The sequence below is a fragment of the Macaca fascicularis genome, chromosome 18, assembly GCF_037993035.2.
Source record: "Macaca fascicularis isolate 582-1 chromosome 18, T2T-MFA8v1.1".
NCBI classification, from domain to species: Eukaryota; Metazoa; Chordata; class Mammalia; order Primates; family Cercopithecidae; genus Macaca; species Macaca fascicularis.
The window spans coordinates 39,922,203-39,949,709 of NC_088392.1; the positions used below are offsets into that span (position 1 = coordinate 39,922,203).

At 43.0% G+C, this 27,507-nt stretch overlaps 1 protein-coding gene across 1 annotated transcript in view; it reads left to right on the top strand.

Moving 5' to 3' along the window:
• MYO5B (myosin VB) overlaps window positions 1–26,128 on the top strand; it is a 395,079-nt gene extending 368,951 nt beyond the window's left edge. The window contains exons 33-40 of the mRNA XM_005586729.4: window positions 1,824–1,967; window positions 5,700–5,851; window positions 7,618–7,707; window positions 9,792–9,942; window positions 11,284–11,569; window positions 12,186–12,360; window positions 13,646–13,726; window positions 22,336–26,128. Of these exons, the coding sequence (XP_005586786.3) occupies window positions 1,824–1,967; window positions 5,700–5,851; window positions 7,618–7,707; window positions 9,792–9,942; window positions 11,284–11,569; window positions 12,186–12,360; window positions 13,646–13,726; window positions 22,336–22,488 (1,232 nt within the window). The 3' untranslated portion in view covers window positions 22,489–26,128. The remainder of the gene's footprint in view (window positions 1–1,823; window positions 1,968–5,699; window positions 5,852–7,617; window positions 7,708–9,791; window positions 9,943–11,283; window positions 11,570–12,185; window positions 12,361–13,645; window positions 13,727–22,335) is intronic.
• The last annotated feature ends 1,379 nt before the right edge of the window (window positions 26,129–27,507 follow it).

Here is a 27,507-nt window from a genome sequence, read left to right on the forward strand (position 1 = left end):
TGACTCCCTGCTGCAAATCTCACTGTGTCATTCTTTGCATATGTCACCCTGCTTGGAACCCTCTTTCAGCCCCTCACTGCTTGGATACCCCTCCGCATCCTTCCACCCTCAGTTCGGGAGCCACATGCCCAGGGCTTGAGTCTTGTCTTAGACAGTCCTGACCCCACGTGCATGTTGAGCACAGCCCTGATCACAGGTGTCATTTTACCTGTTTAATCTCCTGCTCCTCTAGACTGGAAGCTCTTAGAGGGCAGGGATGTCTGTGATCTCTTTCCAGGGGGACACATCTCTTCATGCCTGCCCTTGTGCCCACCAACTTTGGATTTCTCATTTGCTGTTCCTCCAGTTCTCATTCTCCTGGTCTCTTGGCTTCAAGCTTTGCTTACTCCTGAAGACCTATCACTCCCTCACTTCCGATGTTTCGCTGTGTCTGCCCCTACCTGTGTCCAGTTCTTGTCCCCGTTACCAGATTGCTTAGTAGCTTCCCAGTCCTGTTTTTTCATAGCACTGTCTAGCCTTTGCCATCGCCTTATTGCCTGCAGAATGAAATCCCAGCCCTTGTCTGCCAGCCTTCATCCTCTCACACTCTCCCCCACCTCCACTCAGAGCCTTCCTCCAGCCACTCGGAGTTCATGGAGCACCCTCCCACCCTGGGTGTCACTCGCCCTGGTCCTCTTCCATTGGTCCTCTCCCAGTGGATCAGCCCCTTTGAACCTGGATGTGAGAGTCCCGCCCACCCTTCATCCCACCTCCTCTGTGGGGTCCTTCCAGCCCCACCACCAGCAGCACCTACATCATCAGCACGCACCCTTCATCCCACCTCCTCCGTGGGGTCCTTCAGCTCACCACCACCAGCACCCACATCACATACTCCTGGCTTGGTGCCTGACTGAGCTGTGCCATAGTGTTTCCATGTGAACGTACAGATGTGTCTCCTTAGCTCAGCTGGCCAGGGACAGATTGAGCATATGCCGTTGTATGTGTTCCCATGCTTAGGACAGTGCCCCGTGTGCAGTCAGCACTGAGATGCGTTTGGGGATAATTGTGTGGATGCTCACTGTCCCTCCACCATGGTGTGAGGCTGAGGGGAGGCCTGCGTGAGGGCTGACCAGGCCTTTATACCCTCAACCCTGCCACTGAAACTCTTCCCAAATAGTCATCATCATATGTAGTTGCAAAGACTACACTTGGCAGCTTCCTAAACCTGAACTTGCATTTAGAGGCTGAGGACGTGTCCTTACTATCACCATCATCACCCTAATCCACTGCCCACAGGTCACAGACAGTGCCCAGGCCTTGTCCTGAACACCCGGGTTTGCCCTGAGGCTGCGTCATGATGGCTGCATGGTGGCCATACACAGGGAACTGAGTGTAGTAGGCCAGGTCGAGGCCAAGCTCTTCCCAGAAAAACAGTATCCCCTTTCGTCACAAGTCAGTAGGGAAAGGGAAACAGCTGTGCAGGAGCGGTGAGAGACCATGCTGGTTCGCATCCTTCACAAGTTTTCTCTGGTCTGAAACCTGCCTGCTGCCTTTTTGGAATTTTCCTCTCCCCTGTCCAGAGTGTGGACCCCAGTGCTGGATGCTGAGCTCTTTGCTTACACTCAGGGTGTGACTCTGGCTGCAGGAACAGACCCCACAAAGAGATTGGGAGCTCAGAGAACGGAGAACCCAGAATGCCCCCTACCCCAGGTCCCATCCTCCACCTGCCAGAGATGCCCCTTCCCCTGCCCCAGGTCCCATCCTCTACCCACCAGAGATGCCCGCTACCCTCAGGCCTACAGCTGGAAGTCTCATCCATGCTTCTTGTTTTCTTTCCTGCTCAGCTGCCCAGGCATTGGCCCAGAGTGAGAGGAAGCGCCATGAGCTCAACAGGCAGGTCACAGTCCAGCGGAAAGAGAAGGATTTTCAGGGCATGCTGGAGTACCACAAAGAGGACGAGGCCCTCCTCATCCGGAACCTGGTGACAGGTCAGGACCCTCTGTGCCACCCCATGCTGCCTGCCCCTCCTTCTGCCCCCACTCCCATCTCCATCCCCAGCACAACCCCTGCACCCCTTCCTCTACCTCCTGCACAGCCCCCACCCTCTGTCTCCTGCTTGCCCTTGTACCCACCCCCATCTTCCTCTCCCCACATCCACTCCCATCCTCCCCCCAGCTCCTGCTGTCTCCAGCTACTATTCTTGATGATAAGACCCACCGCTGCTTTGTTCTGTCCATAGGATGGAAGTGGGAGGGGAGCCACCCACATGCTTTTCCTCAGCAGCAGCCACAGCCCCCTTTCCTTGGTGCAGCTCAGTATGGGCCACAGTGCTTTGGCAATGATGGCAGCTCATGCTTTTGGAGCACATCCAGTTGCCAGGTCCTCTGCCAGGCACATCACCCTCATCCCCATTTAATCCTCACAACCTCCCTTTAAGTCAGAACTGCTGCCTTCTCATTTGACACTGAAGGAAACAGAGACTCACTCTAGTGACTTGCCCAGGTCACACAGCTGGGAAGCAGTGGATCAAGGATTCAGATTCCTTCTGTTTGGTTAGGACTTTACAGTTTAAAGTGCTGTGTGGTACAGCACATGTGGGTGTGGGCTCTGGAATCACATGGGCTGTGTTCAGACCTGGCTTCTTTCCTAACTAGCCACACATGGCCGTGGCGGTGCTACTCACCAGTGTTCTTGTGTAGAGCACAGGAAAGGGAATCATGCCACTGGCATGGAGTTGTGAGAATGAAAGTTCATTTTTCATTGCTCACACATGGTCCCTGGACCAGCAACATCCGCATCACCTGGGAAGGGGTGAGAGATGCAGAATCTCAGGCTCCATGCAGGCTTCCTGGATTGCAAGGCACATAACAAGATGCCAGGTGATATCCACAGGTTCATTAAAGTCTGGGGAACACTGAGCTCATGCACTCTGTCTGGGATCACCCTGGTCCCACTGTCAAAGTTCATCAGGGTTGGCTTTTACTGTCCCTGTGATTATCTGCAGTTTCTCATCCAGGCATGTGCCCGAATCAGGGCTGGCCTGCCTCCCCCCCAGCCCCATGTGCTCCCTAGGGCCACCAGGCAGCTGTGAGAGCCGCTGCTCAGAATCCCTTCCCCAGCTGGGCTCCTAGAACTGAAAGACTTTCCACACGAGCTGCCAAGAGGGCGGGGTTTTCTCTGTGAAAAGAGGAGCCCCCGCCGCCCCTCTGAGTCCCTCTTGGCTGCTCAGCAAGGGCCAGGAGGGAGTCTGTGTCACCTGTGCAGCTTGCTCAGGTTTGTGCCCAGTGCTGCTTTGCCAGTCGTACCAGCTCCCTCCTCTCCAGTCTTGTGCTCCATCTGGCTGCAACAGGCCACCTCCCTGCTCTGTACCAACCCAGTCCTGCACTCCCCTGCAGAGCCAGGAAGAGTCTTAGAGGAGAGAGTCCTGTGTGTAAAAGGAGAAACCTGTGGTAGTCTGATCCTCTGGACCCTGAGCCAGCAGCTCCCTTCTCCATGGCGCCTTAGTGCAATGGGTGTGATGACACTGACCTGCCTGCCCCATGCTGTGAAGTGTGACAAAGGCGAAAGTGCTGTGTTAAAACTGCAGAACTCTTCTCAAATGTGAGGATTTCAGAGTGGTAGCTTTTGCAGGAATATTTAAAGTTCAAATGAGAGGCGAGCGTTATTTTAGAGAAACTTAGTAAAACTGAAGTCGGACTCTGCTGAGCACTGCCTAGGGCCGAGGGACCCAGGGAGAACGGATTGTGGCGTCTGCCTTGAACTGATTTGTTCCCGCTGTTTGCTTTGTGGGTTTTTACTAGCCTGCTTCTTAGACGTATTTTGCTCTTTTATAAAGCTTAATCTCCCCTGCAGTTGTCCAGCAATTAAATGTGACGTAAGTTTATCTTAAACTTCCTTAAACAGACTGCATCTTGTTCAAACGCAATTAGGAACAAACCTTTCATCTCTGGTGAATGAAACTTTCAATAAATAAGGCTGCTTGTGTCAGACAGGTGGCTCCCTCCTGCCATTTGCCAGGGTTTTTATAGAGAAAGCCCTGCCATCAGCATGAGAGGACCCTTGCTCAGGTGGCCCCAGGAAAGCTCATCTCCCGCTGAGCTGCCTAGGAAAATCCCACAGTCATCTTCCCTCCAAAATACCCCACCCAAACAAATGCCAAAACTTGACCACCAGCCACCTACCTGTTAGGTGCCTGGCACTGGCCAGTTGCTGTGGAGGAGAAATAAAACTAGTGTCATTGTCCCTGTTCCCCAAGACGCTAACATTTAGCTGGGGAGCCCAAACAAGCTTTATTCAATCACAATAGAACATTCCAAGGCAGGACAAGTTGTTTGCAATCTGCACATGGATCGGGCTTGAAGAAAGAAGTTATGGATTGGAAGTCTGGGCCTACAAAATACATCTTCCTGGACAAATGTGACTGGCATTCTAATTAGAGCCAATGGCCAATCCACAGCCATCGTTGGACCTATAAAATACCCAAATGTCAACCATGTACTCAAGAGTATTATGGCCTACAGTTGGCATTTAACTAGACAGAGGCATTGGAGCAGGGATGGTGTAACCCAAGTACCAAATGGAGCTGCTGGCAGCAGAGCCCAGCCCAGGACCAGCCTGGTAGAAGGTTTGCAAGGATACTGTCCACCTGCAGGTGGGAGGGAGGTGGCCTCCCTTCATTGCCATTCTGAGCCTAGAGGTGGCTCATGAGGCCTTGTTTGGGAGGGTATGAGTATAAAGAACTAGGGCTGGAGATACAGTGCAGAGCTATGGTGAGACCCCTGGGGCCTTGGGCTCCTGCCCCGTTCTCACCTGTCATCTTGCCTTTGTACCAGGCCTTTCCCCCCAGTTCTCTGGCCTTCTACCACCACTTGTTGCCTTAAGCCTGGCTCTCCTGGCATGGTCTGAAATAGAAAATGGTCTGACAGCTGCTTCCTGTCCCTCCAGGGCCTTTTGCAAGAAAGGGCCAAAAGGCTGAGTCTGTAGTTAATGGGGAGACTCACAAGGCCCGTCCAGTCCAGCCAGAGCAGCCCTTGCCCAGGCTGTATCTGTCTGTGGGATACAGAGGAGAGCAGTTGGGGGAAGTAGGATAGCGGCTGGAGAGATGCATGCTGAGCAGTGGCACTGGAGCTGGGGAGGGGGGTCTGCCTGATCTATTTGGCTGTGAGGCTGGGCAAGTACAGCTGGGTAATTTGTTCCTGAACTGATGGGCTAGAGGTTGTTCCAGCTTCCCCAGCCCTCAGCAGGCTGGCCCTGTCTTTGGGAACGTACAATGTGTCTAATTCTGGAGCCAGCCCTTGCCTTCTGGAAGTGGTGGTGCCCACAAATCAGGAGTTGCTGCCCCTGTGTGGGAGCTAAGTCCTGTCCTCAGCCTTCCTCTTGCCATGGACCCCTGTTGGCTGCGGACAAAGGCATCTATGTAACTTGCAGGCACTTTTCCTCCCTGTCGTTAGGCTGAGGCAGAAGCCTGTTTCAGTGTTGTAGTGCAAATAATTAGGAATGTGGTTCTGTGTTTCTAACCACAGTGTCTGAAACTACCGGTAGGTAGGCTCGGGAGTTCGGGTACCCTGGGTGGCCTCTCTCCCCATCCTCTTTGAGACATCTATTCCTAGATGAGCTATGGGGGAATACTGAAAACATCTCTATTCAGATGAGGATTCTGACAGCCTCCACTGTTCCCCATAGATCTAACTCTTGCCATTTGCTGCTGTCGTTGCCCTTAGACTTGAAGCCCCAGATGCTGTCGGGCGCAGTGCCCTGTCTCCCCGCCTATATCCTCTACATGTGCATCCGGCATGCGGACTACACCAACGACGATCTCAAGGTGCACTCCCTGCTGACCTCCACCATCAACGGCATTAAGAAAGTCCTGAAAGTAAGCAGCCCCTGCAGAAGGTCATGGTTTGTGGTGGGTGGAGCGAAGCCAGCCCCTCACGGTTGCTTCTCTGTGTCTGGATTTGGCTGTAGTGAATTCTCCCAAGGCTCCAACTTTGAAGGTAAATGAGCCACAGAAGCATCCATGTAACCGGGATGCCTGGCAGTTCCCAGAGAAGGATGCTCAGGCCCAGCAATGGCAGGAAGCCCAGGACTCTGGCGTAGGTAGCCCTCCAGCTCCTCCCTGCTGAGCCTCCAGACCTGCCCAGTGCTTACAGAAGCCTTGGCCTGCCCACTGCCAGAGGTGCTAGGGGGACATCCTGCTGCAGCCAAGGATGTGTGGTCCTCACCCTGGAGCAAGTTCAGGGACACCCCTGAAACACAGGCCCTCTCCACCTTTCCAAGGGTCCGGGTGCTTTCTTCCCTGGGGGTAACACAGGGAGGGCTGTGACATTCCATCACCTCCCAAGGTGAGGCAGCCTGGGCCAGGACAGGGCTTGCCTCAAGGTGTTAAAGGTGCTCAGGAATGCCACCTGAAGGCCCAAGGCTCTTCTTGAATGCAGTGCAGACACTGCAGAAACAGACTGGCCTACAGGGAGGTGAGGCTGTCCACACAGGGGCGAGAGCCAGGCAGTGGAAGGTGAGATTCTTGAGGGAGATGAGCCCTCAGTGAGAGGGATTTCTGCCTGCTAGCCGGCCTGTGCCCTGAGTATTATTGCTCTTAGAGACCATCTTTAGTTCTCACACACTGCTGCTTCCAGGACATAAGCCATTCTCAAAAGCTCTGAGTCTGAACCAATTCTGGGGTCCACTGAGCTGCCGGTTGCTGCTCTAAGAATTCCAGAGCCAGCCTGGTTTCCTGCCCTCAGTAGCTGCATTGCCCTCCACAGGCAATTTTATTCACTCATGGCTCTAAAACATGTATCTGCGTGCTAGTGGCTCTGAGATTTGTGTCTCCAGCGTTGACCCTCTTTCATGAGCACCATCCAGCTGGAATCTTGGGCCAGTCTAGGCCAATTTAGGGCTGATACAAATGTCACTTCCTTAGGAAAGCCTTCCCTAATTCTGAGCTAAAATAGCATGTCCCAGCCCCACCAGTCACTTTCTATTCAACCTCATTTTTTTTTTTTTTGGTCGTATCTCATACCACTCTGTCATTTGATAATGATAACGCTTACTTGACAGCATGAGCTGTGTGAAGTCATCAGTTTTAATACAGCAGCTGTCTCATAGCTGTCTGGGTTGCTGAGCAGGCTTTTTCACCTAGTTCGGGTTTATAGCTGTTTTCTAGAGAGTTAAAGCCACGATGCGTCTGACGTCTAGATAAATGGGACACCAAACTATTTTGCTGTTGTGCTCTTTAGCATCCCTTGTGTTGGATAACTGGCAGTTGAGAAATAGAGCCAGCGAGCCCAGGCGGTTAGACGAGAGCCCAGGGCTGCTGGGGCAGAGCCTCATCTGTCACTCAGCTTTGCATTCATTCTTCAGCCATGGAAGGCAGCCTGTCCTTTATGTGTGTCCCTGTATGTGCACCACTGATCAGGGGACCAAGACGGGGGTTCTGTGTACCATCCCTGGTAGCAGAGGAACACTCATGCAGCCTCTCAGCAATGGGTCTCAGCCCTGTGACTGGCAAGTGCCCTGCCCAGCCTCAGGGCTGCTCAGGAACATTAGGTAAGGGTAGGAAATGTGGGGGGAGAGGCACTGAGGAAGCATTTCACCAGACGGGAGCCACCTAGAGCTGAGGATGTCCTTTTCTTTTCACAGAAGCACAATGATGACTTTGAGATGACGTCATTCTGGTTATCCAACACCTGCCGCCTTCTTCACTGTCTGAAGCAGTACAGTGGGGATGAGGTGAGTGAAGAGCCGGGCACCCAGGAGGCGTTCCTGCTTCATCCAAATGCGGTTGAGAAGTGCTTTGTATGCCCTCAGAGGTCGGGGGGGTCTTCGGAGCACCCTTGGGGTCCTCAGACCGTGGGCACACCTTATCATACCTCGTGGCTGGAAGCAGGAATAAGGCCGGTCACAGTAGACCTGCCTCCAGGAGGCCTTGATGAGCCCAAGGGGCCCCAGAAAGCACTCCTGGGTTATGTAAGTAGAGTCTACATAACCTTTCATCATCAATAGAGGCCCTGGGAGTCTCCATGAAACTCTTGTAACCTGACATTTCTATATCAGCTCTAGAAGAGCCCCACTGCAATGGATACTGGCAGGAAGCTCAGTTGCCTACTGGGTCACCGTCTCTCCTAAGCCAACTGATTAATCTGTCCATTTCAAGATAGACAAAGATGGCCACAAGAAAAGAGGCATGCCATAATCAGAACTATGTGTGTGCAAACTGACCTGGAGGCCCAGCTCCATGCATCTATCCAAATTGGATTCCTTGACCTGAGGCCCAACTAACCCCATCACTTCACAATCCACACCGGACCTGTAAGGCCCAGCTTTTTCTGGAACTCACATTCCCAGCTTTGGTCCCTGAAAGAACTTCTCCCATGCTCTGCACTCTGCCCAATGACCTAGTAATATGTAGCTTGTTTCCATTCTAGTTTCTCTGGTGAGAATCCCAACTCGTTCCAGACATACCCACTCACAGGTTCCTGTAGTCTTCCCGACTTTTCTTCCCCTTCCTTTCACATTTCTCACCATCTACCCTTCCCAAGGTCAAGACATAGTGTAAACCAAAATAGTGCGACCATTTTTAAAGCTTTATTTCATCTTTTGTGCCAGAACCAATTTTGACAGACTCTTCTCCCTGGGTTAGTAAGAGGATATGCCCTTTCAGTCTTACCTTCTTTGCAGTTGGCTTGACTCCATCTCTCTCCTAAGAACCAGCACTTCATTTGATGGCCTGCTTTTATGATAAAAGGGATGGGCCAAAGGTTAAAGAAATGGCCATTTCAAACCACATGTCTTCTGTTACAAAATTGTAATATCCAAGCATTTACTTGAAGCACAGAACTACATGTAATGTTATTTCATTGAGGTCCATCACTTTTCCCAGTGTTATACACATTCTAAATTGTAGGTTATATAAGGCTAGAGCAGGACCTAGAACTCCATTACATTAGGCTGTGGTGCTCATGTTCTCTGGGTCAGAGAATATGAACCTGGGTCAAGACCTGAACCACAGCATAACCAGATCCATGTGGTCCAAATAACAAGGAAGAATGATTGACTCTATGTTCATGATTACAATTATCCCCTTTTCTGCCTGCTTTTGTTTGTATTAAGATGGCTTTGTATTTGACACAGTACAACAGGCCTTGCTGAAGATGATTGCCCTTTTGGGAGCACTAATGTTTTTGGCTGCTATTGGTTTCCCTCAGCCTCAATGAAAAGGACATTGGTCACATGAGTCCTCCTGATATCAGCAGTTGCGTTAACTTACGTGTTATTTCATCTGATTGATACAGAAAGCTAAGAGGACACAGTACTGTAGCTATGAAATCACTTTAGTTCATCTATTAATTCTGATACCCAGTGATAGAATCTATATAAACCTTCTCCTCATACAAGCATATAATCTGGCCCATGGCCACACTCCTTTAGAGGCTGCACATCATCTAACATTTTAGGGGGACTTGGTGGTATATTGGGGAAAGCACTGGACAAAGTGAGAAAGCAGGGATCCCTTTCTCTGGACCTGGTACCAACCTGGGTTTTGCTACTGTAGGGAAATCACTTCGCCTTGGGGATTTGGACTGAGCGATTCAGGCTTTCTCTCTCATGTTGAGTTTTTCTATTACCTTCAAGTTCAAGGGTCATCAATGAGGCCTCAAAGAACTGACAGGGTTTTGTAAAACATCATCTACATAGGAAGGGCCTGAGTAGGCCCCCTGCCCACCAAATAGATGACTAAAGTTACCGGAGCCCCGGAAGTTGTGCTGGGCCCAGCAGACCACAGAACTCAGTAGTGCACGCCTCTCCCTCTGCAGGGCTTCATGACTCAGAACACTGCAAAGCAGAACGAACACTGTCTTAAGAACTTTGACCTCACCGAATACCGTCAGGTGCTGAGTGACCTTTCCATTCAGATCTACCAGCAGCTCATTAAAATTGCCGAGGGCATGTTACAGCCGATGATAGGTAAGCTGGCAGCAGGAGAGCTACATCACTCATCATGGGGTCTGAAACGAGGGGAAGGCGTGGTCAGCACCCTCTGCCTTTCGGGAACCAGATATATTAGCCATGACCTCCAGATAGCCAGAACCTTCCCAGTGAAGGCAGAACTGAGGTGTGCACATCATGCTTAAAAAGAGCAGTGAAAGTATTTGACACAGTGCCAGAAGCATAGATGACTTTCCCTTTATCTCTTTTTCTGTAATATGTTGTATTTTTTCCCAAATTTTCATACATAATAAATGTAAACTCAAAAGGTACAAATGCATATGCAGTGAAAAAACATAACTCTCTCAACCTATTATGAACTTGATTCATGGAAGAAAGCAGGAGTGTTCATGCTAAAGGACACAGCAGTAGGCATGATGCATCAGTATTTATTAGACATTTGCTTTGGGCCAAGCAGTGTACTTGGGCACTGAACATGAAATCAGAATTGAGAAATGAGAGCAGTTACATTTTCAATAGGAAGAAAAATGATGTGTAGATACATTACTCATTGTGCTCCACCAAGGCTGGGAAAGAAACTGTACCTGGACCCGTTCAAAATGCTTTCCCAAGGTTCTTACAACACAAGTAGGTTATGGGTGAATCCCAGGAAGAACAAATCTAGAAATATATTACTTGAAATGAGGTTTATTCCAAACCCTCCTTCCTGTCTGGAAATCTTTTTATAAGGCACCAGACAGAGGGAGAACTGACATATCAAGCTGGAGATACTCAGAATAATGAGAAGGTTAATAGCACCAGTTCTGGAGTCAGACAGACTTGGGTTGAAATCCTGGCCCTGCAACTCCCTATCAGTGTGACCCCAGACAAGTTATTTAACCTCTTTATGCCTCAACTTCCTCATAAAAATGGGTAGTACTTCAGAGAGTTGTTGGAAGATTGAGATACTGAACGGAAAGCCCCTGGTACGTAGTCAATTGCTGCTTAGTAAATATAACAGACCAATGAAGCTCATATTTACATAGTCAGTGGCTAGGCCAGGATGACACCCAGGTTGCTCAATTCTCAAACTGTGGACTTCAGCACCGGTGATACTGAATTGAGCTGGTACATGCCCATCATCTTTGTCTAATCGTCAGTAAATTTAAGTGAAAATGCTGTCCACAGCTGTTTTATTCCATACAGAAATCAACACATTAGAAATTCTTTGCCAAATGTTGTAAGTTCCTGAGCATGTCAACATTGCACATCTCTGGGTGGTATCATTGCTAAAGTCCCGAGCACTAAATGATTTGAGTGGTCCAATCTTTGCATTGTTAGTGGGGAATGCAAGCTTCTCCAAGTGTGCTTTTCTTTCAGTATCTGCCATGTTGGAAAATGAGAGCATTCAGGGTCTATCTGGTGTGAAGCCCACCGGCTACCGGAAGCGCTCCTCCAGCATGGCAGATGGGGATAACTCATACTGCCTGGAAGCTATCATCCGCCAGATGAATGCCTTTCATACAGTCATGTGTGACCAGGGCTTGGACCCTGAGATCATCCTGCAGGTATTCAAACAGCTCTTCTACATGATCAACGCAGTGACTCTTAACAACCTGCTCCTGCGGAAGGACGTCTGCTCTTGGAGCACAGGCATGCAACTCAGGTAAGAGAGGAGCACCCCCCAACAACACAGATAGAGTGGGCCTTCACTGACTAGAATCAGAACACAAGACTGCTGTTTCTAAACGTGAAATCCAAATCTAATTGACAGTCCTTGTCTCCATCAGTCTGTGACTCAAATCCATCACCTTTTTATCTGTTGGTGAAATCCATCAAACACTGAGATGGTTGACTTGGTAAACAAATTAGTTCAAAGCTTAAAGATATTGACACACTCTAAGTTAAAGACTAAATACAAAGCAGATAGGTCAGAGAGAAAATGAGTTAAGAGGCATGAAGGCTCACATAGAAGTATAAATACATTTGTGAATGTTAAATATAAATACTTACAATTCAGTATATTTAATACCTGTTTTTCCCCGTTAATTTAGACACTTCAGGTGTTTCATCTTTGCTTGATTTTAAGTACCCACTCATTCATTTGTTCATTCTTTATTCAACAAATAGTTCCTGAGTGCAAGGCACTTGCTGTGTTTTTTAACCATGTGAGATAAATAATGACACTAGCTGCAGCTGGCCTGCAAAACTCAACAGGTGTCCCCTTCTCAGTGAATCAGGAGGACCGGCTTAACATGGCTTGCTTTCTACCTATGGCTAAGGTACAATATAAGTCAGCTTGAGGAGTGGCTTCGGGGAAGAAACCTTCACCAGAGTGGAGCAGTTCAGACCATGGAACCTCTGATCCAAGCAGCCCAGCTCCTGCAATTGAAGAAGAAAACCCAGGAGGATGCAGAGGCCATCTGCTCCCTGTGTACCTCCCTCAGCACCCAGCAGGTACAGTCACTCTGCTCCTCTGTCAATCATGATATTCCAAGCACGCCCAGCATCCATTCCAAGTCTGTTCTCGTTAGTGGTTGTTAGTGTTGCACTCCCACCCTCTATATACCCCTAAAGATACAATTTTGAAGTACAGCTAATGGGATATTCCTAGATGAACCAAAAACCATTTGGTCTGTGAAAAAGGATGCCACGGATACTGTTTTCTCGTAACTCTCTATCCATCTTACTCACTTAAAAAGATAAGGTAGCAAACCCACAAAACGTCAAGTTTAGGTAAAAACTTTTTTAAATGTAATGAATTCTGGAATGTTTCTTACATAGAAATCCACAAATTTTCATAAATTGGCAGCATCAGGTATTTGCTTTCTTTACAACTGTAATTGTAAGAAAAAAAGTTTTCTTTAAAACTAATTTCAATATGGTCATATTTTCACTCACACTCATTTATATTGTTTTAAATGAAGTCATTAAGAACTTAGGGGCATTTAAGTATTACTTCCCTTTTCCCTAAAAAATGTGTAACAATGACTCTGTTGCTGATACATTGCCATTCCCTGAAAGATAAATAACAAAATCCAAACTCAGTACAGAAAAACACATCTTAATATAGCAAAGTAAACACCTTTCTTTACCTCCTCCACTTACTACTAAAATATTATATATTGAACTCTTAAAAAAAACTGCTTCCTTCTGTAAACATTTCCAGAAAGTCTTCAAACATTTCTCTCCTCTTTAAATACATTTCACTTGACATAAGTTTGCTTCTAGAATGCAGCTGGCATTGCATTTGGGCAGTCTACTTCTACCAAACCAGTGGTAGGCAGACAAAAGAGTATCTCCTGTTCAAATACTCATTTGTAAATAATGTTGGTGGATGGGGGTAGTTAGGTATTAAACAAGACCTTTCTCATCTAATGTAAGATCTCCAGTACTCTTCAGAAGAAACCTTTAAATTACTAGTAGATAAGAGGCTAAGGATTTCAGGCTACCGCATTCTAAACTCCTCATTGTGTATACCAACGAGCATAGTGGGGAGGGGCAGGTGGGTTTACAGGAGACATGAATTCGGTGAGAGGGCTCAGATCCACCTGGCAAAGCTGTGGGCTCTAGTTTACTGGATGCAGGCTCCAAGTGTAAATGTCAGTCCAGCTCCATCTGTGTTGTGAGCCTTGTCTCAAAAGGATCATACTCTTGTTCCAATGTCACATATTCTTTAAAGTTCAAAAGTTGTCTCATGTTCATTTAGCTGTGTGCTAAATTCTGTTTTTACTCCCAACAGATTGTCAAAATTTTAAACCTTTATACTCCCCTGAATGAATTTGAAGAACGGGTAACAGTGGCCTTTATACGAACGATCCAGGTGAGTTTTAAAATAGTAATTTTATAAAGTCCTAGTCTAAGACTATAAAGGAAATTGAAAATTTGGGTTTCAACTTTGCTTCTCTTTATTACTAAAATACTGGTTACATATATGTTAGGAGACCTTACATTCCTAGGCTTTCTACTTAGGTAAACATGAACCGTATCACCCATGAGTAACTTATTATTTACACACAGAAAACTCAACTTTTACAATCTCTGCCTCTCAGATTATAGACATAGTTTAAGCATTATTTCATTTGCCACTAGCATGTTACTGAACTATTAGCACCAAATGGAAGTAACAATGTAAGCAGAATATCAGTCCTAACCATAAATGGAACTAAGAAATGTTCTTTAAAGAAAACAATTTGAGCTCTTAACTCTTTGTCTAAGACTTACAATATTTGCTTTTAGGAAAATGCTTGAAAGAAAATGTAATAGGGAAAACGGTTATTTAAATCTGTCTTTTCTTAAGATGGGAATTTTTTCTTAAAGATGAGCTTCCTCAAGCCGAGCCCAAGGTGATTTTGGCTGAGTGCCTGACCTTTGCATGTGATAGTAACTGTGACAGTGTTAGAATGATAGTCATGTCGCAATGATTCAGAAAACAGGCCACTCTTCTCCCATGATTACCTGTGGGGAGCACCTCAGGGGAGACATAGCACTCCCTCAAACTTTGAAATGACCTTATTGGCCAGTGAAGTGATGTTGACATGAAACAAGGATTAAAAAGGGGTGCAGGGGGAAGTGATCAGAGGAGGGAGAGTCAGGAAAAAGGGGACCAAATGGAGGTTTATCAAAGACACTGAGGAAACATGAGGAAACATGGAGCTTTGTACAAGAAGCTGTTCCCTTTGGAATACTCCTGGAATTTTATTTGGAGCTCCTTACAGTGTTTCAATGTAGATCCAGAGATTTAGAGGGCCCTGAAAAGGGCTAAAAAGGGGTTTGAAAAGAGCCATGGCAAAAACAATCTAAATGAACTTTAGCCCAGCATCTAAGTAGGGAACAGAGGCCACACGTCTGGGAAGGGGTGCCTAGTCAGACTAAAGGTTATTCTCCTAAGGGCAATGACAGAAACACAGTTGATTGTTAAAGACACAGGCCACAGAGCAGGGCAGGCAGAGTGAGTCTCTACTCACCAACATGAATATAACAACGGGGTTGCGGGTGGTGCTGACAGAAAGTATCCAGTTAGGATGCTCATAGTCAGATGCTGAATGGGAAGAGTTTGATGACAGAAGCCACTGAGATATCTGACCCTGGACCCATTATGTGGATTTTTATGGAGGGCTGATAATTTACACAAAAGTGCAAGTTTAGAAAGTCTTGTTTGGTTTTGCTGAGACACACGTTAGAGGGAGAACTATAACTGCTCATAAATTGGCAACCCCACTGTTTATGAGAATTCAGGTTAAAAAATACATGCCAAATCATACTGCAGGTTTAATAGATTAAGGACAAAGGAAAAATATAATGGAGGTTAAGCCCAAATATTCTCCGAAAGTATGTACAGTCAGATTTTGAATCTTACTCAGTAATCAGTTTCAGTGTCTCGCAGTTCCATCAAAATTTTTTTGTGTGTGAGCTATAGTTTTTTTTTTTTTTTTTTTTTTTTTGAGACGGAGTCTCGCTGTGTCACCCAGGCTGGAGTACAGTGGCGCGATCTCGGCTCACTGCAAGCTCCGCCTCCCGGGTTTACGCCATTCTCCCGCCTCAGCCTCCGAGTAGCTGGGACTACAGGCGCCCGCCACCACGTCCGGCTAATTTTTTGTATTTTTAGTAGAGACGGGGTTTCACCATATTAGCCAGGATGGTCTCGATCTCCTGACCTCGTGATCCACCCGCCTCGGCCTCCCAAAGTGCTGGGATTACAGGCTTGAGCCACCGCGCCCGGCCGAGCTATAGTTTTATGTTCTGTTTCTACCTATACAATGCTCAGAAGAAATGGTGAATAATCCCACCCTCCTACATTTGAACTCACCTGTGTGATAAAGACAAGTTACTTGTTAAAACAAACCATTGCTTGGGCACTGTGGGCTTTTTATAGCTTTATACTGACCTTTAAAAATGTAAATTTGAAGTTAAACTCACCAAAGCATTCACAGGAGGATTTCTGTGAAATGACCACCTTGTAAATTTTAATCGATTAAATGTATACATGCCTTTTGCTGTTGAATTGTGATAATAGAGGTAATATTTCACTTTCTTTTCCCATTTTTATACTCTCTAAAATTTCTTCAAACCTTTTAGGTAGTGAAGTCTACGGTCACATCTAACTAATGTGGATAAATACAAGGGTCCTTAAGTGCTACAAAGATGACTTTTTTCCCAGAGCCTCCTGCTATTTCACATTTTACATACATATGCCATGCGATAGGTTCGTGGTAATAAATGCAGCAAAACTCAGAGTGGGATGTGTGTGAGCCTTCAACAATCCCAGAGAATCATTCTGCCAGGCCATATCAGAGCCATCATTGAGTATCTTGAATTAGTGAGGCTTGTTGTTTATTCCTCCCTAAATGCCTTTCTCTCCTTTAAACTTCTCTCCCATTATTTCAAACCTCTTTTTCAAATGATTAAAATTACTTTAAAATTTTGGCCCGTCTTTCAAGATGCCAAACACACGGGTACTGGAAATTTAAGTCATGCTTTCTATTCATAATTCAGGTAATGGATGAAAACATGGGCAATTCTAGGTTCCCCTGCCACTATAGAACCATCTTACAATGCCATGCTCAAACTGACTTCATTCTGTAAACCTGTTTCCCAGCACTTTTCAAATGCTGCTATGTATTTACTGACCATGGCCTGTTTTGAGGTTTGAGAAAAATAAATTGTGTTTTCACAAAATCAGTATATAATTGATTTTCCTTTTTGGCAGTACTTCCACAGTTAACCCTATTGACTTTTGTAAAAGTACAGCTTCTACCAGCAGTTCATGGTTCAGAGATTAATGGTTAATGCACGGGCAGGAGGAACAAAGGAGCATATTATAAAACTGATAACAGCAAATACAGCACTTACTATGTGCCAGTGATGGTACTCTGTTCTTTATACCTGTTAACTCTTTCAATCCTCACAACCTTACGAGAAGGGAACTCTTCCCCATCCCATGGTTTTGGGGTATGTGTGTTCCATTTAACCATTTTTAAGTGTACAGTTCAGTGGCATTAAGTATATTCACAATATTATATAACTAGCACCACTATTTCCAAAATTCTTTCATCATCTTAAACAGGAACACTACCCATTTGCACAAATAATATTCTCCCTTCCATTCAACGCTGGGTAGGCTTCTATATTAAATTATATGTAAATTCTAGATATCACATATAAGTTGAGTCATACGATATTCTTTTGGGTCTGGCTTATTTCACTTAGGTTCTCAAAGGTCATCCATGTTGTAGCATGCGTAAGAACTTCATTCCTTTTTTTAGTGACTAATATTCCCTTCATATATCACATTCTGTCTATTCGTTGGCTCATGGAAACTGCACTGTTTCCACGTTTTGGCTATGGGGAATCATGCCGCTATGAACATTGCTGCACAAGTAGCTGAGATCCATTTTTCAGTTCTTTGGAGCATATATTTAGAGGCAGAATTACTGGGTCATACGGTAACTCTATATTTTAAACTTTATGAGGAACCTCAAACTTTTCCACAGCAGCTATACCATTTTACATTCCCATCAGCAATGCATGAGAGTTCCAGTTTCCCCACATCCTCACCAACACTTGTGATTTTCCAGCTTTTTAAAATTATAGCCATCTTAATGGGTGTGAGGTGGTATCTCATTGTGGTTTGGATTTGTATCTCTCTGATGACTAGCATCTTTTCATGCACCTATTGGCCATGTGCGTATCTTCTCTGGAGAAATATCTATTCCAGTCTTTAATTCATTTTTAAATTAGATTGTTGCATTTTTAGTATTGAGTTATAGGAGTTATTTGTACAATCTTGATATTAAATCCTTATCAGATATGATAAGAGTTTTACAGATTTAGCTCCCTTTAAGTTTTTGATCCATTCTGAGTTAATGTTTGTATATGGTGTAAGGTGAATGTCCCACTTCATTCTTCTGTATGTGGATATCCAGTTGTCTCAGCACCATTTATCAAAGACACTGCCCTTTCCCCCATTGAATGGACTTGGCACCCTTGTCAAAAATCAATTAACCAAAAATATGAGGGTTTTTTTTTTCTGGGCCCTTATATTCTATTGGTCTATATGTCTGTCCGTATACCAGTACCACACTATTTTGATTCCCATAGCTTTGTAAAAAGTTTTCAAATGGGAAGTGTGAGTCCTCCTTTTTTTTTTTTTTTTTTTTTTTTTTTTTTTTTGAGACAGTCTCACTCCATCACCCATGGAGTGCAGTAGTGCAATCTCGGCTCACTGCAACCTCCACCTCCCAGGTTCAAGCAATTCTCCTGCCTCAGCCTCCCAAGTAGCTGGGATTACAGGCATGTACCACCATGCCTGGCTAATTTCTGCATTTTTAGTAGAGATGGGGCTTCACCATGTTTGCCAGACTGGTCTCGCACTCCAAACGTCAGGTGATCTGCCCACCTCAGCCTCCTGAATTGCTGGGATTGCAGGCATGAGCCATTGCACCCGGCCAATTTTGTTATTTTTCAGGATTGCTTTGGCTAGTAAAGATCCCTTGAAGTTTGATATGAATTTTAGGATTTTTTAGATTTCTCCAAAAAACATCATTGGGATTTTGATAGAGATAGCATTGAATCTATAGATTGCTGTATGTAGTATTGTCATCTTAAGTCTTCTAGTACATGAATATAGGTGTCTTTCCATTTGTTGAGGTCTTGGCTCTTTCAGAAGTCTTGCACCTTCTTGGCTAGATTTATTCCTAAGTATTTTATTCTTTTTGATGTTATTGTAAATGGAATTGTTTTTCTTTCTGATGATTCATTACTAGTGAATAGAAATACAACTGAGTTTTATGTGTTGGTTTTTTATTATGTACTTTCCTGAATTCATTAGCTTTAGCAATATTTGTGTGTGGATTCTTTAGGTTTTTCTACATGTAAGATATGTTGTCTGCAAAAGGATCATTTTACTTCTTCCTGTCCAAATTGACTGCCTCTTATCTCTTTTCTTGCATAATTGCTCTGGCTAGAACTATGCTGAATAGAAGCAGTAAGAATAGGCATCCTTATCTTATTCTTGATCTTAGAGGAAAAACATTTTGAGTATGATATTTGTGATGTTGAATGTGGGTTTTTACCTATGGTCTTTATCATGGAGGGATTTATCTTTTTATCATAAAAAAAGTTGGATTTTGGCAAATGCTTTTTCTGCATCAATTGAGATGATGTGGGTTTTTTCCTCTTCATTCTGTTAATGTGGTATATTACATTGATTTTTATGTTGAGCTAACCTTGCTTTCTGAAGATAAATCCTACTTGGTCATGGTGTATAATCCTTTCAACCTTTTAGTGAATTCAGTTTGCTAGCATTTTGTTGAGGGCTTTTACATCTATATTGACAAGGGATGAATATAGTTTTGTTTTCTTACAGTGTCTTTATCTGGCTTTGATATTAGGGTTATATTGGCCTCACAGAATGAGTTAAAGTGTGCCTTCCTCTTTGATTTTTAGGAAGAGTTTGAGAACTGGTGTTAATTCTTCTTAAAATGTTTGATAGTCTTCACCAGTGAAGTCCGTCTTGGGCTTTCCTTTGTTGGGAAATATTTAATTACTAATTCAATGTCCTTACTTGTTACAGGTCTATTCAGATTTTATATTTCTTCTTAAATCAGTTTTGGTAGTTTGTGTGTTCCTGGGATTTTGTCCATTTCATCTAGATTATCCAATTTGTTGGTGTTAAATTTTTCATAGTATTCTCTTATAATCCTTTTTATTTCTGTAAAATTGGCAGTAATGTCCTCACTTTCATTTCTGATTTGCTAATTTCTCGTTTTAGTCTTCACACACACCTGTAATCCCAACTACTCAGGGGGCTGAGGCAGGAGAATCACTTGAACCTGGGAGGTGGAGGTTGCAGTGAGCAGAGATCACACTACTGCACTCCAGCCTGGGTGACAGAGCAAGACTCGGTCTAAAAAAAAAAAAAAAAGCGGGGGGGCGTTTGTCAATTTTTTGAACCAACTTTGATTTCATTTGTTTTGGGTGTTGTTCTATTCTCTATTTTTCCATGTAATTTGTGTTATTTCTTCTAGGTTTAGGTTTAGTTTGCTCTTTTTCTGATTCCTTAAGGTATACAGTTAGGTTATTGATTTGAGTTGTTTTTGTTTTTTGTTTTTTGTTTTTTTTTAATGTAGACATTTACAGCTACAAACTTTTTTAGCACTACATTTACCCCATCCCATAAGTTTTGGTTTATTATATTTTTATTGTCTAATTCCCCCTGTGATTTCTTTAGCCCATTGGCTATTTAAGAACTTATTAGTTTCCACATATTTGTGGATTTTGCAGTTTTCCTTCATTTATTGATTTATAGTTTCATTCCATCATAATCAAAAAATATTTCATATGGCTTTAATCTTTTTAAATTTATTCAGACTTGTTTTGTGTAACACAGGGTCCATTGGAGACTGTTCCATATGCACTGAGAAGAATGTGTATGCTGCTAAGTGGAGTGTTCCATATGTGTTTGTTAGGACTAATTGGTTTATAGTGTTGTTCATGGCCTCTGTTTTCTTATTGATCTATCTGGTTCTATCCATGATTAAAAATGGGGTATTGAAATGTCCAACCATTACTGTAGAACTATTCTCCCTTAAAGTCTGTCAGTTCTCACTTCAAATATTTTGAGGTTCTGTTGCTAGGTGCAGATGTTTATTATATCTTCTTGATGAGTTGAACCTTTTATTAAAATATAATGTCCTTCTTTGTCTCTGGAAATGACTTAATTTCTCCTTCATTCTTGAAGTGTAGTTTTGCCAGATTTAGAATTCTTAGCAGACAAGATTTTTTCCTTTCTGGATTTGAACTGTGTCATCCCATTGCCTCCTAGCCTCCATGATTTCTGATGAAAAAACAGCTGTTAATCTTATTTGAGGATACCTTATACAGTCAGCCCTCCATATCCACAGGTTTCATATCTGCAAGTTCAGCCAACCACAGATTCAAAATTCAGTATTCACAGGATGCAGAACCTGTAGCTATGGGGGGATAACTTTTTGTATCTCTGGGTTCTACGGGGCCGACTGCAGTACTTGCATATACATGGATTTGGGTATCTGTGGGAATTCCTGAAACCAATCCCCCATGGATACTGAGGGGTGACTGTATGTGACAAGTCACTTCTTTCTCACTGCCTTCAAGACTCCCTCTCTGTTTTAGGGTTTGACAATTTAGTATAATGTGTTTCACTGTGAATCTCTTTGCCTTTATCCTACTTGGAGTTCATTGAGCTTTTTGGATGATTACATACATGTCTTTCATCAGATTTGGGAAGTTTCAGGCATTATTTCTTCAAATATTTTGTTGCCCCCTTCTTGCTCTTTTCCTTCTGGTACTACTGTAATGTGTATGTTGGTACACTTCTTAGTGTCCCGTAGGTCTGTTAGGCTCTGTTCATTTTTACATTATTTTTATTTTCTTCTCAGACTGGATCATTTCAATTGCTTTATCTTCAAGTTCACTGATCTTTTCTTCTGCCTGCTGAAGTCTACTGTTAAACTCCTCTAGTCAATTTTTCATTTCAGTTTTTGTACTTTTCCTAAAATTTCTGGCTTCAAATAGGAAGCAGGGAGGGGCTCTGTGCCTTTAAATTTTCTAGTTGATGCCACTAGTGGAAGCCATTGCATCCCAAGAAATGTCTAACCAAGACAGGCATCTGCTGGGACCCACCAGATCAACCAAAGTGCACAACCCCAAATTTTTGGAGGACAATGTCCCACTGCCTACCCTGGCCAGCTAGCTACTCCAGGAATATGGGCTGCTATCCCCATAGCTTCAGGGGAGCTGAAGAGAGGGAGGTAGTAGCTGGGTCACACACACAGTTCTCTTAGCAAAGATCAGCAGCCTCTCCCTTTATCAATCACTCTCCCAATTGTTATAAATGTCCACTCAAGTTCCAGAGTTACAAGATAGTTGATAATCACTGTTTCTAGTTCAGGGTAGCTTCAGTGGAGGGACCAATCCCTAGAGCTTCCTACTCTGCCGTTTTATGTGATGTACTCTTCTCCCATTCCATTCTACAGGTAAAGAAACTGGGGCATAGAAAAATTCAGGAATTTGCCCAGGGTGGTGGCAGGATTAGAGCTCAAGCTGTCTACCTAAAAAATCCATGCCCTTGGCCACTCCACTACAGTGCCTCTCCATATGGTTTGCACCTGAGATGTATTTTATATTCTCCCTTAGATAGAACATTTTTTAAAGAATGCTAGAATTGGGAGAGTGCTTGTAGCCCTCTGATCTCCAAGAAGCCTAAGTCAGGGCTTCTTGCCCCACTAAACACCTCAAGGGTAAGGAGATCACATTCTCCTGGTCCTGAAGTTTTACCTAATTGTCTTAGAAATCTGTCCATGATACATGCCAACTCACTTTCATGAATTTACTTAAACTGGCTATTTTTAGGGGTACTCAAACTTTCCATGGTCTTATTCTTCCCCATAGGCACAACTACAAGAGCGGAATGACCCTCAGCAACTGCTGTTAGATGCCAAGCACATGTTTCCTGTTGTGTTTCCATTTAATCCATCTTCTCTAACCATGGACTCAATCCACATCCCAGCGTGTCTCAATCTGGAATTCCTCAATGAAGTCTGAAGATGTATGTTTCCAGCATTAGTTTGATTCCCAATGTGAGCAAAAAGGAAGTATATACAGTAAATTCAAGGATCTGTTAAATCTGGTAAAAGTAGATCAAATCAGAGATTGACAGCCTGTGGAGGGGTGCTGAACTATACAGAATTAGACACAGCTATGTCATTATTTTTTTGTACCTACTGCTTAGAATAAAAACACTTGAAATATGGAAGATTTTAAGTTTGATTTCAGTCCAACACATATGCATAATTTATAGACACCAACCGGTCCCCATAGACAAATAAAAGGTGCCAATTCTATAAAATGAAGTTGCCTAGTTTTGATCTTTGCATATAACTGGAGAATGTCCAAATTAAAATATCAAATATATATAAGTCACATAAATTGCCTTCAAAGGGCTTTTAACAAATAATGGTACTAATAACCATCATAATGGCATATACTGACATTTCCCAAAGTTTGCAAACTATAGGCATGGTTGAGTTTGTGGTGAGATGTTTTAAGAACAAAAATATGGGGATGAGACTTCTGAGAAATGTTCCCAAAATATTTTTTAATGGCTGATTATACAAAGACAGTGGTGTAAATGACCTCCAGACCAGACATTTTGAGTACTGGTTTCTGAAGCAAAATTAGAAGTGCCAATCCTTAGTGTGCTCAAACACTTTTGTGGAATCTTGGTTTAATGGAAGAGATTATTGAAATGCTGCTATCCCAAACTCCAAGTGAGAAAGATGGAAAAATATTTTGTTTCTGATGCTAGTCCATACACTTTCCAAGTCCCACAAAACTTTCACAAAAATGTATATAAGCTAAATATCAGAAAAGGATAACAACTTGTTTTATTTATAGATATAAAAACCAAACAAGTCAATATGAAAACTTTTAATCTCTTAACACCATTAAGCCTCCAGTAAGAGCATCACATAATGCTCTACTATTCCAGAAACCAAATAGTAAAACAAACTAAAACTTGCACATCAGATCATCTGAAAAACCTTCAAAAATAATCAGTTCAGGGATATTATACTAAAGTTTGGGGTTTTTTTTTTTTAAGAGAATAAAATGGTTTAGGTCAACTTTCCCTTTTCAGGTTATTTTCAACGTTTTTCAAATTTAGCACACAAAAAAATTGTAAATATCTCTCCTACAAAATAAGGATTTTTAAAAAGTAATTCAGTAATAGGCTTAGATTTTTGCTGCTCTTAGAATTTTTTTTAACTTGTTTTTGGATTCTTCAAAAGCAAGCATTCAACTGGAAACCCATATTCTTTCCACACTTTTTTTTTTTTAACTGTCTTTTCCCTATTTCTTGATAGCAGTATGCTGTTCCCATAAGAAAAAATGGTATTTGCAAGTCATAGAAGAAGAGTCTTTGTATTACATTGAGAAAATAGGGTTTATACATGAAATGGCAGTAGAACAGCCTGCCTCCACCCTCTTTTACTCAACCACCCAACTTAAAAGGCTCTTGGAAACACAGCACACTCCAAGCTACCTTCTGCACTGTGCCCTTAGAGCACAGCTTCCTCAGTCCTTCTCTACATCTCCTGGGGCTTAGCCCAGTCTTAGCCTAGGTTAAGGCTGCTGACAGTTGTGTTCCAATCAGTTGTCATGGGCATTATCCCCTCTACATCCACATTAAACATGCCAGCTTCTCTTGGGTGTCTGCAGAGCTGTGCCTTTTTCTTTCGTTACAGTTACATAATCACTGACTTCCATGACACTCACCCATGGATCCATGTGCTGACTTCATTTAGAAGGCCAATCTAAAACAACTGGGTTTGTGGCTACCTCTTTAAAGTTGTCTGTGAAGTATAATTTGCTTTTTAATGCACTTTAGTTTGAAACTGAGTCTCTTATGTAAGGACTATCCTTAATCTTAAAAGACCAAAAATGCCTTGTTAGAGTGTTAAGGAGTTTTGACATGCAGTGGTTCCACAAATACAGTGGTTTACTGTCCTTATATACTGTCTTATACCATCATTCTCTCCATCTCTCTTGGTCACTACTGTCTGCTGTCTCTGGTTAATCACTAGGTGCCAAGAGCTTACTGAATAAAAGCTTGGCAATTAGAATAAATGGGGAGGGAAGGACCTTATGAATAGTCCATTTAGCCTAAGAAATGGCAGATTTAGTTCTTCTCTTCCAAAAGACAAAGGTGTATCACTGGAATTGTACTTAAAATTTATAGATGACTAACAAATATATACTTTATATGTAGTTAATATTTAGATCTATCTTATTTAATACTTGGAGACTAGAAGAAGCATCTTTAGGGGAACTATATAATCTTTTGTTAGCATTTTCGCTGCATTCTTAAAAATCAATTCAAACATTTATCAGTGTCATGAAATCAGTAATGACTAACAATTCAACATATAGGTTTGAACTCTGCATTAGATGTCTCTTTAATTTTTTAATATTTAAAATTTAGTTGACGTTTTTCTCACCAGGTGCCTTTAGCGGTTACTAAGATAACTGACTTATCAATTGTTTCTCTGAAATAAGTGTTGCTGTGGGAATAATTTTAATGTTCAATGTGATATCATGGGGAGTTTTGTCTTTTAAAACATTAGAAGCATTTTAAATATTAAGAATCAAGTATTTATAGATCAAAAACTTGTGTTTTAAGTATTATATGGGACCTGTTTACTTATAGTAAATGTGTATGTACACGAGTTGTTGAAGCCGACAACATATTACATCATGAATTTTCCGTATGCCCTGATAGTTGCAGTTAGAGTTCCAGTATCTGTAGGCTCACCTGGGAGGCAGATTAGACCCAAAGGTAGATGTTTTTCCCTTTTCCATGAAGCATGTCAGTGGGAGTTACTTTCTTTGATTTCCCTAGTACTAAATTTTAAGGCTTTTGTAAAAACAAAAACAAAACAAAACTAGGAGCTTGGAACATTTAAAAATCAACGCTGCTACCATCAATTCATCAAATATTTACTTAGAGCTTTCATACATTAAGATTCCAGTAACCAATAAATTAGAATTCATTTATTCTGCATAAAGTAAATTTTCGTACACTTGACCTACTAAGACAGCAAGGGTGTCCTAAATTGAGGCATGTGTATAATGCCTACATAACTAAACGGTCACTAAAATGGGACAGCATGGGGCAAGACCTTGTAGTTCTTCACAGAATATTTGTGGTCAGTTTCTCCAATTTGCTGCATGAGCCAAATAACCATAATTCACTTTTTATACCCACTGGTGCCATAATTAGAGAATTAGAGGGTGTAGACAGAGGTTAATGCCAATGACAAACCCAGGTCATTAGATAGAAAAGATTGTTTTTCAAAGAAAGAAAGTTTCTAATTCTAACAAAGGGGATCAATCAGAAATGAAACTAAGCTACTTTCTAAAGTGACACCGTATCCGAATAATCCAGATTTGAATATAACATTTTGCCACCAACTGACGTTTAGATGAAGGAGTGCCTCTCCGAAAGAGTTCAGATCATATTCAGGGGTGAATCTAACACCGTGGAAGAAAGACTACTGATGAAAATATTTTTCCACTTTGCACAAATCTGTAAACTACACGTTTGTTTATAGAAAAATGCTTGTAATAGTCACTGTAATATTTAGCTGTGGATAAAAATTTGTGGAAATAAATACTTTTGAATGAAGTGGTGTGCCAAATCTAAATGAAATTTAAAACTCTGCAGCTACAGGTTGACAAAGTTTCTTTGTAATGCTCTCTTGAGGAGCTTCATTATGGGGCCTATATTCTAATATGTGTCATGATCATTTAAACCAGAGGTCAGCATCTTACAGTCCAAAAGCTGGCGGCAGGGAGAGACTCTCAGATAACAAGGCTTATTGAGCAATTACTTTAAAGCTATGGAATTAAAGGCAGTTTTGGTGTAGGCAACGACAAGTAGATCAGTGAAACAGAATAGGGAGTGCAGGGATAGACCCAATCCTATGTATAACATAGCATACAGTAGAGATGGCATGAAAAATCAGTGGGAAAATAGTCACAAGATCTGTATGGAGGAATTTGTAAAATATAAGTGAAAAACGATGACAACATGAAAATGGAGAAATAATTAGGTACATGGATTCAAAGACTCCATACCACTAAAAGTTTGTCAGTTGTCCCCAAGTTGATCTATAGATTAAAAATCAAAATTTCAACTGTTCCTATGTGAAAATTGACAGTTCATTATAAGATTTATACGGAAGAGCAAAGGCCCATGGATAAGGAAGACCCTCCCTGAGAAAGTGGGAAGCTTTCCTTAGCAGGCATCGAGACTTACAAAATTTCAGTAATTAAGATGTGTGAGAATGACAGACATGGAAATTTTTTTTTTTTTTTTGAGATGGAGTTTCACTCTTGTTGCCCAGGCTGGAGTGCAATGGCATGATCTCGGCTCACCGCAGCCTCCGCCTCCCAGGTTCAAGCGATTCTCCTGCCTCAGCCTCCCTAGCAGCTGGGATTACAGGCATGTGGCACCACGCCCGGCTAATTTTGTATTTTTAGTAGAGACAGGGTTTCTCCATGTTGGTCAGGCTGGTCTCAAACTCCTGACCTCAGGTGATCCGCCCGCCTCGGCCTCCCAAAGTACTGGGATTATAGGCGTGAGCCACCATGCCCGGCCCTGGACATGGAAAAATTGAGCAGTGGAACAGAATAGCCCAGAAACTGAGCATCTATGTGGAAATACTGATACGTTTTTTTCTTAACTAGCACACATCAGAATCACCTGGAAATCTTTAAAAAAATTTACACCCAAATGTATGGAATAAGACATCTCCAGAGATGGTGCCCTTCCACACCCATTGTTAACCTGACCCACCTAAAAATATACAAGAAGACATCTCCAGGGATGGTGCCCTTAAGCACCCATCATTAGAGACCACCATGGAAATATTTCATGATCCAGAAAAATGGTCACAGTATAATTAGTCCTCAACGTCACTGATAGGTTCTAGGAAACCACGAGTATAAACAAAATAACATGACACCAATTTTAACATAAGCTAGTTGATATAAACAGTTCCT